This window comes from Puma concolor, chromosome B4 (assembly GCF_028749965.1).
Source record: "Puma concolor isolate L17-30 chromosome B4, mPumCon1.1.hap2, whole genome shotgun sequence".
NCBI classification, from domain to species: Eukaryota; Metazoa; Chordata; class Mammalia; order Carnivora; family Felidae; genus Puma; species Puma concolor.
In genome coordinates this window covers 97,858,431-97,878,943 of record NC_141673.1, presented here as the reverse complement: position 1 = coordinate 97,878,943, position 20,513 = coordinate 97,858,431, and the positions used below count along the sequence as shown (strand labels likewise).

The 20,513-nt window shown below is 40.6% G+C and overlaps 3 protein-coding genes and 1 pseudogene across 3 annotated transcripts; 1 reads left to right on the top strand and 3 right to left on the bottom strand.

Annotated features, from left to right (window-relative positions):
• Positions 1–2,905: 2,905 nt before the first annotated feature.
• LOC112867872 (ATP synthase F(0) complex subunit C2, mitochondrial pseudogene) lies at positions 2,906–6,047 on the top strand (annotated as a pseudogene).
• A 3,505-nt stretch (positions 6,048–9,552) lies between these two features.
• Positions 9,553–10,594, bottom strand: LOC112867774 (taste receptor type 2 member 7-like). Its single transcript, XM_025930787.2, has one exon. It carries the CDS (start codon positions 10,486–10,488, stop codon positions 9,553–9,555), a length of 936 nt encoding a protein of 311 aa, XP_025786572.1. The 5' UTR covers positions 10,489–10,594.
• A 4,356-nt stretch (positions 10,595–14,950) lies between these two features.
• On the bottom strand, positions 14,951–16,046 carry LOC112867871 (taste receptor type 2 member 8). The gene is given in 3 exon segments (XM_086715126.1): positions 14,951–15,253; positions 15,520–15,662; positions 15,665–16,046. Coding segments are annotated over 3 exon segments (666 nt in total). The 5' UTR covers positions 15,885–16,046.
• A 1,667-nt stretch (positions 16,047–17,713) lies between these two features.
• LOC112867870 (taste receptor type 2 member 9) lies at positions 17,714–18,727 on the bottom strand. The gene is given in 1 exon segment (XM_025930897.1): positions 17,714–18,727. A coding segment is annotated over 1 exon segment (1,014 nt).
• Positions 18,728–20,513: the final 1,786 nt, after the last annotated feature.

Sequence of the window (20,513 nt, the reverse complement as noted above, 5' to 3'; positions counted from 1 at the left end):
TAGATTTGTGTTGTTTAAGCCCCTCTGTTTGTAGTATGTTGTTACAGCAACCTCAACAAACTAATACAGCATGAAAATTTACCTACCAGATTTCTTAAATGAATGAACGCACTTACATTAATTACAACACACTTCTACCATCCACCCCCGAAGCCCCTGAGTGGAGATCAACAGAAAGAGCTTTTACGGGAAAACATCTCTCAGTTGGGCTCCATGTAGACAGTTTAGGAACTGTCTAGAAGATCTTGTTTCTCTGAGTGTCCACATTTGAGTGTACCTACGGGGACCCACGTATGTAAATGCACGTGGCCTCAAAAGGCAGACTATAAAATTTGGGTGAGGATAAAAATGAAGATTCTAGTGGGAATTTCTATCAAGAATATATAAGTCATTTGCTTTTAGTATTAGTATTAATGAAGAATTTACAGGTAAAAGAACAGACACAAAGTAAACATGTTTAATTCTGGGTATGCCCACATGCCCTGCCAAGTTCAGTTCCGAAATCAGACTTTGAACTGACCTTCTCCTTGGAAGCAGAATTAATCTTTGGTTGTGCTGGTGTTCTCAGTACCCTGATAGACTTGTCATACAATTTCTGAAGGAATGGGATCATTCTACAGATGGGATTGGGTACATTTCCCAAGGCAAAATGTATAAAGGTATATACATATACCTGAGGGTATACATTCCACCTGAGGGTGGAAACATTTGAAAGTGACCTGGATGAGGATTTAAGAATAAAGTAGGAGCTTTCTTTTTACTATTCCAGCAAGGTAGGAATCCCAGCTGTGATCTTTTCCAATGTTCCATTCCTTACTGAAAGCATAGGGGAAAAAAAAAACATAAAAAATAAAAATGAACAGGCCTCATAATAACACTAGTCATTAAAGATAATTGACAGTAACTTATTAGATAATGGGTTACTATCATTTCGATCTAAATACTGGCCAGCAAAGTTCATGGTCTCATATCCAAATCAATAGGTTTGCATAATTTAAAATGACTGAACAGGTGAGGACATTCACAAATAACCCATTAAATGCCCTGCTTTGTTTTCAGAAACAGATACCAAAACTGGGCTCTCCTAGTTACTCACATGCCCAGCAATATTATCTTCAGTTCAGAGCTCTCTTCCCCATTTCTTCTCTCCCAACATTTGTCCAGAAGAGCTGTTTCCCAGCCCACTGGGAGGAACTTCCAGCCTGCTGACATTAAAACAAATCTCTTGGGGCGCCTGGGTGGCGCAGTCGGTTAAGCGTCCGACCTCAGCCAGGTCACGATCTCGCGGTCCGTGAGTTCGAGCCCCGCGTCGGGCTCTGGGCTGATGGCTCGGAGCCTGGAGCCTGTTTCCGATCCTGTGTCTCCCTCTCTCTCTGCTCTGTCTCTCTCTGTCCCAAAAATAAATAAACGTTGAAAAAAAAAAAAAACAAAAAACAAATCTCTTCATAAGGAGGTACCCCTCCTCCTACAACAAATTTTACATAAAAATTTATACCCCAGACTGAGGTATTTGCAAAGAGAATGATCACGCTACTCCCACTCTCCAAAAATTTCTTTGTTGCCCATAGGATCGATCACAGTTTGTCCCTGGCAACATTCTTCACAATCTGGAAATTCACATCTCCAGCTTTCCCTTCCTGTGTTCTCTTCAATCTTACTGGATTGTTCAGCGTCCCGGGACCATCGAAAATACTACATTATATGCATAGCTTTAGCCACACGTTTCCCTTCGCCTTCTTCCCTGCCTCCGCTCTCCTAAGTCCAGACCACACAGCATCTCCTGCAGGAAGCCCTCCTTTCTCCACTGCTCTCAACTTCGATAGTTCTTTTGCCACTTTGCTGACAGTGACCATCATTATGTACAAGCTAAAATCTTCCAGTAGATCTCGCATTCTTTGAGGACAGGAACAGTGTTTCACGCACCTTCATATCCTCAGTGCCAAGAATAGCACCACTTGAAGACATTGAAGAAGACAATGCAGAAGTTGTTGTTTTGCATGCGTTTGACCTTGGGGGCTTAATCATGTGATTCTTTTTTTTTTTTTAATTTTTTTTTCAACGTTTATTTATTTTTGGGACAGAGAGAGACAGAGCATGAACAGGGGAGGGGCAGAGAGAGAGGGAGACACAGAATCGGAAACAGGCTCCAGGCTCCGAGCCATCAGCCGAGAGCCCGACGCGGGGCTCGAACTCACGGACCGCGAGATCGTGACCTGGCTGAAGTCGGACGCTTAACCGACTGCGCCACCCAGGCGCCCCTAATCATGTGATTCTAACTGAACAGGAAACTCTCCCCAAAGATGAAGTTCTTCTGCCCTACTTAGAGTTCTAGGCAACAAATTCAAGCAGTTTAAGAATAGCTTTTTTTTTTTTTTCCCAGCCACGCTTAAATGCCAGTCACAGAGAGGCTTCTACATCCCGGTCATATTTTAAGGATAGGCGTGGGTACTTGTCTGTAAACTTTAATTACGTGTTTTAAATTTTACCGCACAGGAGTGAAATACCAAATCACCTTGTTCTCTTCTAGATACTTGGAAATCCTGATTACATTTGGGGAAGAATTTTCCCCGTACGCAGTGAGAACGGGCCTGAACTGAGACTCACAATTAGTTACCTGTACAATATTTTGTCTTTTAAAATGGAGTTATACGGTTGGTTCCAAAGCAGGCAGAGAAATTGCAGTCTCCACCAGCATCTGCCCAGTGAGCCAAGAATCAGACTGATTCAAAACCCGATCATGCACACCTCACTATGCAAGAGCTGCTTTACGAAGAAACCAAATGTATGTGCATTTCCACCTCTTTGGCACCGAATTGGTACGTGTGTTTGAAGGATGGAAGACAAAAGCTTACAGCTTCGTCTTCTCTGCCCTCGGAGAAGCTCTCCTGGCCCTCATCACCGGAAAATGTAGGCCTGTGCAAAGGTCGTCTCTCTCTTCCTCTTGATCAGGAGGACCTCTCAGCTGTTGAACCCCACACTGTCTGCAGTGGTGCTAATTCCAGAGAGGCCGACAGAGGAGAGGCTCAGCAGCTTGGCAACCCCATGTCCCCGACCTCACTTACTCTTAGCCGCAGCTTCTGAACCAGCACCATTTCAAGGGGGCACTGACACAGCAGCCAAGTTCACTGGGGCCGGGCTGCCCTGGTGGGGGTGGCTGGCTCTGGGGCCAGAACTGGGACTGGGTTTGGGAGCCTCATCACTGGTTATGCCAGGAACCCCTCTCTGAAGCAACAGCTCTTCTCCTATGCTCTTCCAGGCTTTGCCCTCCCAGAACCGCTGGGGCTCTTTTGCCTGATGCTGGCCTTTCGCTTCCTCTTGGTCATGTGAAGGAGCTGTCTCCGCCTCCCATAGGTCTTTTTCCTGTGTCTCTTCTGCCCTGGATGTACCTTTTTCTATGTCTCCCCAAGCCGCCTAGGGAAAGTGGTTGGCTCAGGGTTTGACAGAGAGAAGACAAATAAATACTGCGTTAATAAGAAAACAAAGACAAAACAAAACAAAGCTTGCTGATATCCACTCGATGAGACATTCTATCTACCCAAAACTTAAGAAACTTCAGGACTGTGTTCTGATAAGAGCTAAGCACATCCATCTCAGTTCTGTTCTTGAGAACAAGGTAGATGACCACGGGGTGGGTATGCAGACCCAATAGAGCCACAAAAGGATTTGTCCCCCCGGGGCTTCCACTCTCACTGAAAGATCATGATGGCATTTTAGTTGCTCTGATCTGACCCTCTGGTCATATCTCATATTTAACAACTCTCAAAAAATGTAATTACCTCTTTCCCTAGGTCCCAACTACTCTGTCAATTGAATGCAATTCCTTTTGGGGAGGATTGAAAATGGGAAGGCATGTACCATGAAACTTGGCAACGTCATTCCCCGGTGGGACCCAGCCTCTTCTTCAGTCAATGAAGTGAAGTGACTAAGAGTTGGAAGCTTGAGAAGGAATAATGTTTTTCCATTGCAGTAACTTCTTAGCATTCATTTTTTTTTTCTTACATAATCCAAGAAGCACCTTACTTGATTGTCTATCTCTCTGAATCCTAGGAATATCATTTTTCTTAACGCTGACCACAGATTCCTGCAGATCACTACATGATGATTAGCACTCTGGCTGGCCTTGCTGCTCAATATGGTGAGGCTGGTTCCGTGTTACAACAGGCAATTCCGATGTATTCATGGGTACATGGAACCCGGGTTCCTGGCAGCCTCTCCCATCAGCCAATTCTGGCCTGCGGAGGACATCCCATCATTGAGTCTTCAGTAATGCCAGTGTTCCCCTCACCAGCACATTCATGTTGCCTCAGGAAGAAAATATCTGCAGGGATCTCCTGGGGAACATAGTGAGGCGGTGGTTTCTTGGGTCTTACGTAGTTAATCCTTTCTGACGCTACCATCTCTCTGAACTTTCCGATCCTTCTTAATACCATGTCAATGGCATTGCAGCAACTCTACCTTATACATGAGGCCAGCATTGTGTACAAGTTTCATGGAGCTTTCCCAACAGAATTTTAGGGCTGGATTTGTGTGCCCTTGCCAGAATCCGAACCCTAAATCATTATGGAGGGTGCCCAGGTCAACAAATTCTCCATACCCAGACGGCATAAAGAGAACCTTTTGATCCATCACTCTCAAGACCCGTGTCCAGTATGTTCTATTATTTCTGCTGATAATGTTAACAACATGTGCTAGTATTAGCTTGAAGCTATATTCTTTTGGAACTTACCTTATTAGGTAAGTTGGAACTTACCTTATTAGGCTGTGTTGAAACTTTGTCCTGAAGTGATGAGGAGTGGCAGGACATTTCTTGAGCAGAATAAATGTTCACTTGGCTCAAACGGAGTCAATTGAACAGTTTTCAGGAGTGGGGACGCTCTCCTGCTCTTGTAAGTGGTAAGGGTTTGCCCTTGCTGGCCCCGAGGGTTCCAGGAAATCTGGACGTTTCATATCTTTAGGTTCATCCACCTAAAGAGCCCGATCTTGGGTCTGAGGGTTCCACCTTTTAATGTCAGAGATAATGATTTTAACATCATTGCCCCAGCAATTACTACCCCTCTCCTATATTATTATTCCTTTCTGTATTGAATCATTTCACTTTGCAGGCACACACTGTATCATCCAACTTAAAAACAAAACCAGTGAAAACACGAAAATTTTGTCTCGCTCCCATGTTCTGTTCTCTACTCTCCTTAATAACAAAACGTACTAAAATGTTATACATTCACCATCTCTCTGCTCTCTCATATTGTATTCCCTCCTAAACCTTTTCCACAGAACCTAGCTTCTGCCCCTACGCTTCACTAATATTGCTCTTGCCATTGGATCATCAATTGCATCCATCTTGCCAAAACCAATGGTGACTTTGTTTTCCCAATTTTACCGTTTTTCTCAGCATCATTTGAAAGCTGACCTCTCCCTCCTCCTAACACAATGACATCACTTGCTTCCGTTCAACCAGACATTCCGTCCTTTTTTTCCGCATCTTCCTCGGAGCTCTTTCTTGTCTTCTTCTGCTGGTCCTTTCTCTGTAATTTAACCTCCAATGATTTGAATATCTCAGGGTTTAGATCTGGTGTCACTTCTCTATAACTTTTTTAGGTAATCCCATTTATGTGTCGATGATGTCCAAATATTTATCGGTTATTTCAATCCTTAGGTACAGATTCATATATTCAGCTATCTATTTGACATTTTCACTTGGTTATTTCATAGACCTCTAAAATGTTAAATGTTAAAAAAAAAATAGTTTTTTTAATTTTTGCCCTCCCACCCCTTATTAACATTTGCCACTCCATTTTAGGTGGCAGGGTCGCCTCAAATGCTAACGTAAAAACAATCTAAAAGTTTTCGGAATCTTCTTTTTCTTCAATTCCTTCCCTTCATCTAGCCAAGTAATAAGACTGATCTGCTTTACCTGTAGAACATATAGAATTCATCCATTTAAAAAGGTCCTAACTCGGGGCGCCTGGGTGGCGCAGTCGGGTGAGCGTCCGACTTCAGCTCAGGTCACCATCTCGCGGTCCGCGAGTCTGAGCCCCGCGTCGGGCTCTGGGCTGACGGCTCGGAGCCTGGAGCCTGCTTCCGGTTCTGTGTCTCCTTCTCTCTCTCTGCCCCTCCCCCGTTCATGCTCTGTCTCTCTCTGTCTCAAAAATAAATAAACGTTGAAAAAATTTAAAAAAATAAAAAGGTCTTAACTCAGGGCGCCTGGCTGGCTCAGTCAGTGCACCCTGTGACTCTTGATCTCGGGGTTGTGAGTTGGAGTCCCATATGGGGGTTGTGCTCGCTTCGGCAGCACATATACTAAAATTGGAGTCCCATATGGGGTGTAGAGATTACGTAGAAAAATAAAAATATTTAAATTTTAAAAAGTCTTGAGGTGCCTGGGTGGCTCAGTGGGTTAAGCACCTGACTCTTGATTTTGGCTCGGGTCATGATCTCACGGTCATGGGGTCGAGTCCCACATCGAGCTCCAAGCTGAGCCTGGAGCCTGCTCTCTCCTTCTCTCTCTGCCCCTCCCCCACTTGTGCACAAGCTCTCTCTCTCTCTCTCTCTCTCTCTCAAAAAAAAAAAAATTAAAATTAAAGGAAAGTAAGTGTGTGTCTCTTAAAAAAAGAGTCTTAAGTCTATTACCACCATCCAAATCTGAGCCACTATGATTTCTCACAGGGACCGCTTACTATACTATAACTTACTAGTTGGTCCCCTTAATTGTACTCCTCCCCATTCAACACATACCATATCTATTCTTATAACCAAAGTAAGCTGAAGTCTACATATAAGTGAAATTATATTACATATAGTTTCAATTCCTTCGATGTCTTCCCATTACACTTAAAAAAAAATGTTGTTTAACGTTTATTCATTTTTTGATAGAGAGAGACAGAGCATGAGTGGGTGAGGGGCAGGGAGAGAGGGAGACACAGAATCTGAAGCAGGCTCCAGGCCTTCAGCCATCAGCACAGAGCCCAACTCTGTGCTGGCTCCAACTCACAGGGGGCTCCAACTCACGGACCATGAGATCATGACCTGAGCCGAAGTCAGAAGACTGAGCCACCCAGGTGCCCGTTCCCATTATACTTAAATCTAAATTCCCTCTGATGACCTACATGGCTTTTTACAATCCTGCCAGTCACCCCTTTCTCTGGTCCTACTCTGCTCTTACTTCTTCAAACACTTGCTCCTCAGGGTACTGGCACTCACCAGGATATTATTTGTCCAAGATGGCGCATGACAGGGTTATAATTGTGACTCAAGTTTCGGCTTGAAATCTCAGTGTCTCAGGTAGGTCTAGTCTGACTACACTATGTAAAGCAATTCCTCTCCTCCAGTTATTCTCAGTTGCATCAGTCATGACTTATAACCCTGAGTTTGTTTACTTGATCGTTATCAGTCTTCCATAATGTTTTCCATGACTATGCATTACGTGAGAGCATGGACTTTATCACATTTCATCTGTATTTATAGCACCCAGGGTCATGCTTAACACGCAGATGTTCAACGTGTGAGTGTGTATGTATTTATTAAATAAGAAATAAAAACAAGAAGGAAGGGGCACCAGGGTGGCTCGGCCACTTAAACGACCGATTTTGGCTCAGGTCATGATCTCACGGTTTGAGAATTTGAGCCCCGCACGCGGGGCTCTGTGCTGGCAGCTCGGAGCCTGGAGCCTGCTTCCAATTCTGTGTCTCCCTCTCTCTCTGCCCCTCCCCCCCCAAAATGAATAAACAAACAAACAAGCAAACAAAAAGAAGTAATTTGTCTGCACTTTCTGTAACCAGTTGTCTACGTTCGTTCTCTTAGAGTAAGCCTAAAAAACTCTACTCCAAACACCAGGAGTTAAAGAAGTAGTACAGATGCTTCTTTCAACTCAGAGTTATTACCATTTTTGCATGATTTCTCCGAATTAATATAATCTCAGAAGCTAAACCACTTGTTTTGGCTACATCATTTTCATCCTCAATACGCCAGTAAGTGGAATTATGTATAGTAAGATATTCCTAATATGGCTTCTATTTCCACCTTAGTATCCTTTGCCTGGCTGTTATTCAGAGAAATTGGATACTGAGGTGTTATTTTTGTAATGTGAGTAGATGATCAAGTTTCTAGGGTCCACAATATGAAGACATCAAACATGAAGTTTCCAGGATTTCCTTTAGCCCTCAGGGGTTTTTGTTGTTGTTGTTGTTGTTGTTCCCTTACCTAATAAATCTAAATAAATTGGTCTCTGCATAGGTGGGTGGTGGGGACAGGTACTCTTTAAGTCAATATTGAAAAGAATGTAAGCTTCGGTTTATGCATCTAATTGTCTATTGTTTCTTTAACTTACAAGGCAGTCAATATACATCTTTTTAAATCTATCGGTTTAATCAATTTGTATCTTGCGCTGTCAGATTCAGAGAAGAAAGATTAACATATGAAACTCAGGTGGAAGTAATTTTTATTTTTGCCAAAGTTATTGATGAGAATATTTATAAACATTTTCTCTTCTCCGCGCAAAGTTTATGGCTACTCAAGGCTGGTTAATAACAGGGTCAATCCCTCCGCAATATCCTTTCCGCAACATAAATGACATGCTGTTGTTGAAGTTTCCCAAATAGACATTTCATAGATAACTTATGTATGATCCAAATAGTATTCTGGAATGTAGAGATGCTCCGTATTGAATCAATGTCTCCTTTGACAGTTTTGACGTTTTAACATCTCAGTACATAAGTTTTTGATTGAAGATCTCATCTTATGAGGGTATCACAACAATCAGTTCCTGCTATAGTCCTAGTCTGCTAAAAGCAAACTTACACATTGTTTGGGGGGAGAAATATACTTCAATAAGCAATAAATAGTTCTTTTTTTAGCCAACCTTGTTTTATAGAAACTTTCTATATAAACTCTCCTTCTCTCACACAGATAGAGAATCTTTCATTCATCTATAGTCTAAAATAATTTTTGAACTTGCTGTGACAGTATTTATTTTAATCACAATACATATCTTGCTTGTGTTAATAATCAGTATTAATTTCTGCCGCATTCCTAGAATTACATAACATTTGATTAAGGCTGTCACCATATTGAGCTTTTTCCGAAGGTAGGAGACTAGTCAGATGATCTGAGAAAAATAGTGTAACTAGGATCATGGGGACTGAGTGAGTTGCTTTTCATAAGAATGCAAATAACAAGGGGATGCTATTACAGTTGTTCTGAATTTGTTGTACAATTTTGCATCTAGAGAAATGATTTAGACCTAACTATGAAAATACTCTCTCCTCTGACAGTTGATATTAGGATATTAACTTTTATATTTTCTGAAACATGTTTAAAAAAAAAAACTCTGAAAGGAAGGAGAGAGAGAGAGAGAGAGAGAAGAGCAAGAGACAAAGAGAAAGAGGCAAAATCGTCTCTACATGGGATTTCCTAAGTTACAACTATAGTTACATTAAATATATTTAAGAGTAATTAACCATATGAAACCAACATTAATGCAAGAACTGAAGACCGCTAAGAAACATCATGTCTTCCTTCCTAGTAAATGATAGCCTTCAGATCCATTTGTGGTGATTAGTGATTTCTTCTTTTTAGGATACACTTTACTTTCCACAGCACCCTTAGAGACGCCTGCCGTAATTTATTGTTCCCCAGAATTAGAATCAATGAATGGCTTGGATAGATGAGAGCTATCAACTCACCAATCATCACAGCTAATTCAGTCTCTGGCATAAAGTAGCTGGAGGTGGCTACAAGAAAGGCCAAATAGTAAGCAATGAAAAGGAGGAGGAAGGAGATGACAGCTTTCATGGCTCCCACATGGGCTTCTATGCTGGGGTCCCTGCACCCCGTGGCACTGACCTTCATCTGCCTGGTATGTCTCCACAGGGAGAGGAGCAAGAGGAGAAATGAGATCACGGACACGGAAAAGGGGAATAGCGTCAACAGGTTGAGGCAAATCTTGACGGAAGCATATTGGGCTTTATTTACTCTGCATTTCACAGTTATGTTTGTTTTCTTCTTTACCTTAACACAAGACCTGAAATCATCGTTCAGATTCTCAGAGACAACAAGGCTAATAAACACAGAGAAGGCCAAGCATCCCAGCAGGATCCTAGGAATCGCACTGTCAATTTTCCACTTCATCCAGAGGAAAAGGGGATGGAAGAAATTCGCGATCTTGAGGAAATAGAAAATGCTGAGGCAGGTGGCAAACCAGACATTTAGGTGGTTGGTGAGCGTCCAGAAGAAGTCAATGATTCTCATTTTTTTACCGGTAGTGTAGACATCTGGATACAGCCCCAGTATAAAATAGTCTAATAGTATGATACATAATAGACAAATTCTGGATATGGCCAGACTTGTGAGGATTAAGTCAATGGAGGCAAGCTTCCTATTCTTGATCCAGTTCATGCAGTTTACCAATCCAATGAATGCATTCCCTAAAATCCCCATTGCAAATTCTCCGGCTGCTATGAGCATCAAGGTGCTCTCCACTGTATCCAGCATGGTAAAATACAGAAATCTCCAACCGTTCCTAGTTGGACTGATGTAGTTTGATAGGTACACCTACTTCTTGGACTTTGTTGTAATTTTCTTTACCTCTCTTATTGTAGTCTCTCTTGGGATGGAGACTGGAATGATAGGTAAAGACTGAAGCTATGATCATTAAATCCTTATCAGTCTTGAGAAGTTAATGTGATTGGTAATCCCTGGCCTGGCCACCTCGTGTATCACGTGTATGTAAAACCTGTATCAGCAGGTTTTACTTTTCCACACATGGCCAGTTTAGGCTGAGCTACATTTTAGGATGCAAATTAGACCCGTTCCCTTTCATGATCCTGCACTGTCTTTCTAAGGCTATGTTTTTTGTAAGCTTGGGATTCATTAATCTGTGGCACATACTAGTAACCTCAGTAGGACTGCTAGATTTAGCAAATAGAAACACAGGACACCCAGTTAAACTTGAATTTCAAATAAACAATGAATGATTTTTTTTTTTTTTTTTTTTTTTTAGCGTATGTACTAATCACATGAGATTGCTGAAGTTCAAATTTAATTGGGTATCCTGTGTTTTATCTGGCAAATCTAACCTCCAAGGATTTTCTAGCAAATAGAAAATGGGCCAAAATCGAAATTCACTTTGCAAAATGATAATATTGATTACTACTAAAAATCTAAAGTTTGGGTTAACATTCAAAACCATAGATTTTCAGGGAATTTAAAAGGTTAACACTAAATATAGATTATTTGGTTCTGAAAAATATTTTAGCTCATTTATCTTGGTTGTTCAGATGAACATGCACAAGGTTTCATATCATAATGCATTGTCTTATTAGTCAAGTGACATTTAATGGTCATTTAGTTTGTGATGCTATATTTATTTTTATTTTTTTAATGTTTATTTATTTTTGAGAGAGAGAGAGGGAGAGACAGAGCATGAGCAGGGGTGGGGCAGAGAGGGAGGGAGACAGAATCTGAAGTAGGCTCCAGGCTCTGAGCTGTCAGCACAGAGCCTGATGTGGGGCTCGAACTCACAGACCACAAGATCATGACTTGAGCTGAAGTCAGACGCTTAACGGAATGAGCCACCCAAGCACCCCTGTGATGCTATATATATATATATATATATATATACATATATATATATATATATATATATATATATATATAATGAGATGAAGGAGTCATAATAAAAAACAATATCGATTACCTTTATATTTTCCCTTTTCATTTAAAAGGTACTCAAGGGCAGTTGTACACATGAAAGAAGAGAGCACAATCTTGTATTTTTATCTACTCTCTGCCCTCTGCCATGCCAAATTGTATCTGAGAATCTACATCCTTAGCTCTTCTAGACTATTTGGCAGGAGACCGATGATGAAATTTACCTCATTCCTACAGACGAACTCTTACCTTTATGCAGCTTCTCTAAATTTAGAGTTACTGAGAAACACTTTGCAACATAGTGTTTCCACGGAATAATTCTAGGGGTGCTCATACCTTCTTTGGGAACACATATCTTCTCATCCATCCTCAAAGGACAAACCTTCATTCCTGAGATGCAGCTCTGATTTGGGGGGGGGGGGGGAAACATGCCTCATTCTGTAGCCATCTTCACAGATGACTGCTTTCCTCTGAGCTTAGAAATGATCCCTGACCCAAGTACATCATTTCTTTTTCCATAGTGTCCTGGTAAATAAAGGGCCTTCAGTAACTATAATCATACCTTTACCGAAATAAATTTTAGAATACGTTTTTTGTTTGTTTGCAAGTGAGAGTAGATTTTATACATAGCTGTGTAGTATAGCATGGAATTTATGGTGCCGGTACTATGAAAGCAGGATGAAAGTTCCTTGAAAGATTAAAAATACAACTATCATATGATCCAGCAAGACCGATTCTGGGTATTTATCTAAAAGAATTTAAATAATGGAGTGCTAGGGTGGCTCAGTTGATTAACCATCCAACTCTGGATTTCGGCTCAGGTCATGACCTCACAATTTTGTGAGATCGAGCCCCATACTGGGTTCTGCACTGACAGTGAGTCTGCTTGGGATTCTGTCTCTCCCTCTCTCTCTCTGCCCCTCCTCCATGCATACTCTTTCTCTCTCTCTCTCAAAATCCATAAACTTAAAACAATAAATAAATTGAAATCGGGGTCTCAACGTGATATTTGCACTCACGTTTATTGCAGTATTATTCACGACAGCTAAATGTAGAAGCACCCTAATTGCCCCCTGACATATGAGTGAATAAAGAAAATGTGTTACATACAGACAATGGATTATCATTCAGTCTTAAAGAGAAGAAAATCTTGCAATATGCAAACACACGGGTGGACCTGGAAGACATTGGGCTAAGTGAAATAAGGTAGTTACAAGAAGGACAAATATTGCCCAGTTCCACTCATATGCGTATCTAGAATAGTCAAATCATAAAAGCAAACAGCAAAACAGTGGCTGCCAGGGTCTGAAGGGACATAAGAATGGCGAGTTGCTATCCGATGAGTATCAAGTTTCAGTTATGTGAGAAATATAGGTTCTAGAGATATGCTCTACAATATTGTGCTTACAGTTAACAACTGTTAACCATACTGTGTACGCTTAAAGATTTGTGAAAAACGTAGATCTCATATTAAATGCCCTAACTACAATTAAAAAAAAAAAAAAACAGTAAAGAAAACAGAAAAAAAAATTTTGTGCGAGAGGGTTTGGTCACCAGCTTACTACTTTGAACCCCGGTCATGGTCGGTGGAGGTATTTCAAGCACTGGAGATACAGAAAACTAAATATGGAGGAAAGGACTTCAGACTAATGGAGGGAAACCTTCCCAGAAGTACTAATCTTATAAAATATTTATTGCATCTAAACCTGCAGAAGAATTTAAAGTTCGTTTCAGTGAAGAATTAGCAGATATTTTGCAGAATACACTAATTTATCCCATCAAGAGAACATCAGTTCTCCTGTCTCGTACAACAAATAGCATCCGAAATGCTAGGATATTAGAAATATAGTTGATTAAGTTTATATACATAAGACTGTAAACATTGGGACTTTACGGAGTGAATTTTACATCATCATATGCAGAAAAATTGATAATCTTCAGGCAATTAATATTTTAGTTATAACAAAAGGAAATGAGTAGATTGAAATAGACCAGAATTTGACATAGCAAATGGCGGGAGCTGAAATGCACAGTCATTATCGGAACAGACGTGAATTTAGACGTGCCAGATCAAGTGTTTCGGTGCTACTCTAGTAAGGAAGGATTTGTTGTTCACAGTAGAATGAGGTTTTTGTAGTGACTCTTTATTTTTCTTCTTTTTGTGTGCGTGTAATTTACTCTGTATGTGTTAAGGGCATACATTGCTTTTTTACTGATAGCATGTAGTTACTCTACAATGTAACTCTACAATGTAGTTACTCTACAATGTATGCTAATTTCTTCTCAATGAATTGCTTTTCTAGAGTCTTGAGTGGTAAGAGCCCTTGCAGGTCTTATTAAGAAAGGAACCTGAGCAAAGCAGTCTGATTGATATTACTTACCCCATCCTTTTACCGAGATTCTGAAGAGCACTTAGGAATACCCTTAGAGAGAGATGCTTGAATGAGTTATCCTACTGCTGCCTGAACAGCAAGTTGTTTGTACAGAAACTTAATTTCAAGGAAAATGAATAGGAGTTTCCAGAATAAGGTCCGCCAGAATATGTTATGTAGGAGACAACCTAAAGCCTCACTCACTTGGGAGGAGACAGATACATAACTGGGAAACTGAACCAGACATGGGACAGGGGAGATCCGAGTTCCTAGTTAATAATCCAAATGGGAATGACCCAACAGAGCCACCAAGGGGGCAAAATTAAGGGTCAGCAATGAAAATATGTGATAGGGAAAAAATGAAAAAAAATCAGTGCCGTTCAGCGCACTCTACCATGGGCCAAAGTAAAATCTTAAAAGAAAGTAACTAGGCAGTACATGCCTAACCTCTGCAGTAAGGCGGCAAAAAGAGTAAGTGTGAGCTCTGAAATTCTCAGAGGAAAGAGTGAAGGTGAGAATCTGGGGTGTAAAGACACAGAAAGGATATATACATTCATGTGCTAATAGGCCTCAAGAACACTTCAAGATGTGTACCCAAAATAAATGGGATAACAGGACGAAACAAGAATGTATTTTTTTTAAAAAAATTTTTTTTTCAACGTTTTTTTTTTAATTTATTTTTGGGACAGAGAGAGACAGAGCATGAACGGGGGAAGGGCAGAGAGAGAGGGAGACACAGAATCGGAAACAGGCTCCAGGCTCTGAGCCATCAGCCCAGAGCCCGACGCGGGGCTCAAACTCACAGACCGCGAGATCGTGACCTGGCTGAAGTCGGACGCTTAACCGACTGCGCCACCCAGGCGCCCCAAGAATGTATTTTTTTTATTAGGCAACAAGATTTGGTTTTCAAGTTTACGTATAAAGCTAAGGTTTCACATCATGCAGGCCGCTTTGCCATATCTTGGCATCCTGATAGATGCCTGCCTCAGCTTGTTATTCCCAATAATTAAAATGAGTGAATGACCAGAAGGATAGAGAATTGGTATAGCTTCTCCAAACATCACAGCGAGCTTGCTTTCTTTCATAAGGTGGCTAAAAGTCGCCAAAAGGGAAACCTCATAACACACAAAAAGGAGGAAGAGAAATGAAGTCATAGTTTTCGTGGCTCCCGCCTGGGCCTCTGTGCTGGGACCTCCACAGCCTGTAACACCAGGTTTCATTTGCTTGACATGTCTCTGTAGGGACATAATTAAAAGAAAAGGTGAGATCAATGACACAGTCCATGGGACAATTGCCAACAGGTTAAAGAGGGTCAGCGGATTGAAGAATTGACTCTTACTCACATGGAACATTTCAGCGCAGTTACTTTGATGTTCTGCAATTTTATGAAACTCCTAATCATAATTTGGTGTCATTGCCAGTAGAAGGCTGACCAAGGAGGAGGTGGCCAAACAGCCCAGCAGAATCCAGTGAATCACTCTGTCCATTCTCTCTCTTCAGCCAGAGAAAAAAATGGGTGGGAGAAGTTGGCTATCTTGAGGAAATAGAAAACATTGAGGCAGGTGGCAAACGATATACTTAAGTAGTTGGCAACTGTCCAGATGATATGCATGATGGCTTTGTAGTTTAGCATTTTCATAAAAATCTGGGTAGAGATATCATTATGATGATATTTACTATCATTATACAGAGCAAACACATTCTGGAGATGGCTAGCCTGGGGAGGATATAGTCAGTTGAGGAGATCATTTTCTTCTTAATCCAGTCAATCCAGTTTACCAGTCCAGTGTATACATTCCCCAGAATTCCTATTATGAACTCTCCAGTTATTATGGTCATGAAGATGTTGTCTTCGGTACAGAGCATATTGGTAGAGAGAACACCCTGGTCTCCATTATCACTGCAGATGGGCTAATTTACAGATTCTCAGTTGAAGGGTGGTAATAAGTTCTTCAAGTCACGAAATAATGTTTTCTTTTCATTCACTATTTGGATTTTGATATCATTCCAGGAGTACCAAGCTCTCTTTGGAAATAGGATGGCTTCTACATTTGTGAGGACTAAACCAACTGGTTGTTCCAAACATTTTGACTAGCTTTGAGCCTGGGCAACTTATAATCATCACCCTTTTAGTGAGTGGTAAGTGAAATGTTTGGTTGAAAATGCTCTCATACCCATTAAAAGAGATTCGATTTCATGAATTTGCAACAGGCTTCTTGCTATTAAGTTTTGAGTACTCCGTTCGACCTGTTGAACTGAGTTTCAAATAGGGAGCCACAGACAGCAAAGAAAAAAAACATGTATTCCATAAAAATCACAATGTGTAAAATGAAAGTTCATTTTCATCACCATAAATTGTAGGCCAATCAAGAGTCAGGTTTCCTGGCTCTTGGAAATGAATTTTAGTTTTGGAAATGATCAGTACAATTGGATTAGAGAAAATTAACATTCAGTCAGAGGATAATAATTTTCATTTTCATATAAATGGTTAATCAGAGAAGGATATGATACCAATCTAATTATACATGCTATAGTGTTATTAGTCAGGCAGGCATGTGGCAATATTTACAAATATTTTGCCTCTATACAGTTTTTTAATAGAAGTGAAAGATGCTAGATTAAGATTTGCTAGTTTCATTTCATTGAATGTAGGAAATGCTCCCCGTCTGAAATGTTCATCCCAAAATGTTGTCTCTTGGATAATAAACATTTTCATATAAAATTAAGGAAGCACACTTTATTCTCTTTATAATCAACTCTTTTTATAAGACTTACAACCTTACATTCTACATTGTAGTCATTTCTCCTGATGGGGCAATCACATTTTTAAAAATGTTAACCGAATAATGTTTTCAGGGAATAAGACTAATTCTACTATCAAATTGATTTATTCTTTCTTGGGAGACCCATTCCACAATAAATTTAAATCGAAGTAATACAAATCACAGAACGAGGGTTCTTCTTCTTGTATTTAAGTACTTAAATAATGTAAATAACATATGTAGTATATTTCCTATTTCTATTGCATAATGTGTTACAGGAAAGCATGAAATTAATAATTTAAGGAAACCTAGTTATCTGTAAAATGTTACCAGAAACAGAATAGAAAAGATAATGATGCTAAGAGAGAAAAAAAAAAAAAACAACCAAACAAACATGTCAAAGATTCTTGAGTCTAGAAGGGTAGAGAAAACATTCCAAAGAATCTTTGAGAATTGACCCTAAAGCTGGGTGGTTTTGATATACATATCCCTTAACTGTAGACCCCACACTCCTTTTCCTAGTCAAACATTTTCTTGAGATCACATCTCTTTTCCTACATTATATTTCACCCTAGAGAGGGTCTCACCCAGTGTTTTATCTCCTTCCTTAATGGGACAAATCATTCTAGAAATGGAGGGGGTAGAGCAGAAAAAAATAAGAACTGACCTCCCCTGGCTCAGAAGAAGTACAGTTTCTTATAGGATCGATTTTATAGGAAGGGCTGATATGTTTTAAAACCTCTTCCCCGCAGCCTGTTTGCCTGAAATTCTTCTGCTGCTTTTGCCTTAGACTCATCTTTCCTGCAGACATAAGGAAATGCACGGGGCTCAAGGATAACAGTTGACTTAAAGTTAAACAAGATGGAAATGTGAAGGAACACAAAGGGAAATTTAGAATAATGATAGATATGCATGACTCTTAACAGCATACAATTAAGCAAATGAATGTAATCCCCGGGGAGAAGGGAGACAGTCTTTTGTTGATTTCTTTCTCCCCGTATTCAGGATTCTCTGTGGAACAAGAGGTTTCCTTCTTTTGTGGAAGCCCTTCACACACCTTAGCACCTTCAGAAAGGCCTCCCTCAGCTTGCTGTTGCCCATGATCAGGATGAACGAATGGCTTGATGGGAAAATGACAGTGACTATGCCACCAAACATCAGCACTAACCGTCCTTGAGGAATCAGGAAGCTAGAAGTGACTACAAGAAAGACTGCATAGTACATGATGAAGAGAAGCAGAAAGATGGTCACTGCCTTTATGGCCCTCATGTGTGCCTCTGTGCTAGAGTCCCTGGACCCGGTGGCGTAAAGTTTCATCTGCTTAGTGTGTCTAAAGAGGGAGAAAAGTAACAAGACAAAGGAGATTAGGCACAGAGCAAAGGGAACTAGAGTCCCCAGGTTCAGGATAATCAGTTTGAAAGCGCTTGGGGCTTTACTCACTCTGAATTCCCAAGTTATGTTTTCCTCGTGATTGACTTCGACGTGACCCCAAGATCCCTCTTTCAAAAAGACACTAATAATTATGGAGGTGAGAAAGGACGCCAGAAAAAGCCCCAGGATGACTCTGGTAACGTTTAGCTTCAGCCAGAGGAACACCGGGTGGGATATGTTGGCTATCTTCAGTAAGTAGAAAATGCTGAGGCAAGCAGTGAACCAGACACTTGAATGGTTGCTCAGTGTCCAGAAAGCATCCAAGGTGTTTATTGTCTCATTTTGAGCATAGGCATGTGGAGAGAGCAGCAGAACAAAGCCATCTGCAGATATCACACACAACACACAGATTCTGGAGATGGCCAAACTCACCAGGATGATGTCAATCACGGAGCTATCTCACCTTTGGAGCCAACCAGTGCAGTTAACCAGTACAATAAATCCATTTCCCCAGATTCCTATAGTCAATTCACCAGCAATCAAGACCATATATATTACCTCCACTGCACTTGGCATGTCAGCAGAGTTCCTGTCTGGGATATCACCGATGATGGTGTCTGCTTTCAGCTGACCAGTGAAGGATGGTGTTTAAGTCTGCCACTGTCCTGCCGGGTAGTTGTCTTTTTCCGCCCTCTTTGTCGGCATTGATCCAGGTCAGTGAGATAGCCAGGTCTGCCCCGGGTGACAACGGCCTGCCTGCCAACTCCTCTGATTGACCAGTCCTGGCTCTCAAGTGAAGAGATGATTGCAAGCCTCTAAGATGCAAATAGGAATGGATCTGATTTCTTGGATTTGCACAACCTTTCTCCTTTTAAGCTCCGTATATTTTGGAGTCTTTGAATTTAAGCTTTAGACCAGGAACTGCAAGAAAGAATCAATTACTTGGAAAACAATGGATCCAATTTAATTCGGAGATGTGGCAACATGACCACCTCTGATGATTTGCAAAGTACCCCCACATTATGGTCCATTTTGTGCAAATGCATGTTTGGGAGATTAAAAACGATTGCTAATTTAGAGTGTAGATAGTTAATGTGACTAATTTCAGCCTTACAGCAATGTATTCACTTCATTAATTAGAATAACTCAGGTAGGGCAGCTGTGGTTTTCAATTTTCTTGTAAGGACGGTTATTTTATTTCCAGCTCTTTTGCCCGGGAATGGGGAAGACTGAGCACCGGAGATATTCGAGTTGTGCCTGTTATAACACAGAATTTCACCTCGGAATCTGTACTTGTATGCAGCCGATTATGCTTTGTTAAAATCTGAGTGCGATCTTCCTTATAATGCCTCTTTAATAACGGATACCAATTCCGAAGACAAAACATACTTGATCATATTGCTAGTATTTGTGTGCATTTTTGGTTGTTTCGTGATTTAAGACACATAGCATCTAAATCCACAAAACAATAAACCAAGGTATAGTAATATTCTCTTGCACTGACTTTAATGTTTCACCAACTTCACATGTAAGCTGGAGGCTTCTAGGCTTTGCTATCACTGGAGGGGCTGCTCTGTCAGAGAAAAAGGGCTTGAGGTGATGATCTCAAGCAAATGCCCAACCTCATTTGTATACGTGTTTTACGTATGTTGGTGACAACAGACCCTGAGTCTGAGACATTGAGGACTGGAGACGAAGAGTGCCACCCATTAGGTGGGTTAGGAGTCAAGTACCTTTTTACATATTTAAAAGCCATTTGAATTTTTTTTGGTGGACTACTTACATATTTGTTCATTTTTCTACCCTTTTAATGAATTTCTGTGGTGTTTATACCTTAGAGAAATTAGCACTTTTCCCATGTTCTGTATCGACAATATTTCCCACTTTGCCATTTGTATTTAGCCTTTCCGCGTATTTTTTATTTTTATTTTTTTAATGTTTATTTATTTTTGAGAGTGAGAGTGACACAGCATGAGCAGGGGAAGGGCCGAGGGAGAGGGAGACACAGAATCGGAAGCAGGCTCCAGGCTCCGAGCAGTCACCACAGAGCCCAATATGGGACTCGAACTCACGAACCGTGAGATCATGACCTGAGCCAAAGTCGGTCGGCTCAACCAACTGAGCTACCCAGGCGCCCCTCCCTGTATTTTTTAAATGTAAGCAAAAGTTTTCAAATTTCATATAGTTCTATTTATCAGTCTCTATGACTTCTGGATTTTGAATTATCGTTAGAAAATTTCTCCATTGAACTTTTCCTATATTTTTCTCTATTATTTTCATGATTTGCTTTTTTTTTTTAACAGCACAACACTTAAAAAACAATTTGGGAATATATATGTATGTATATCTACATTATCAAGTG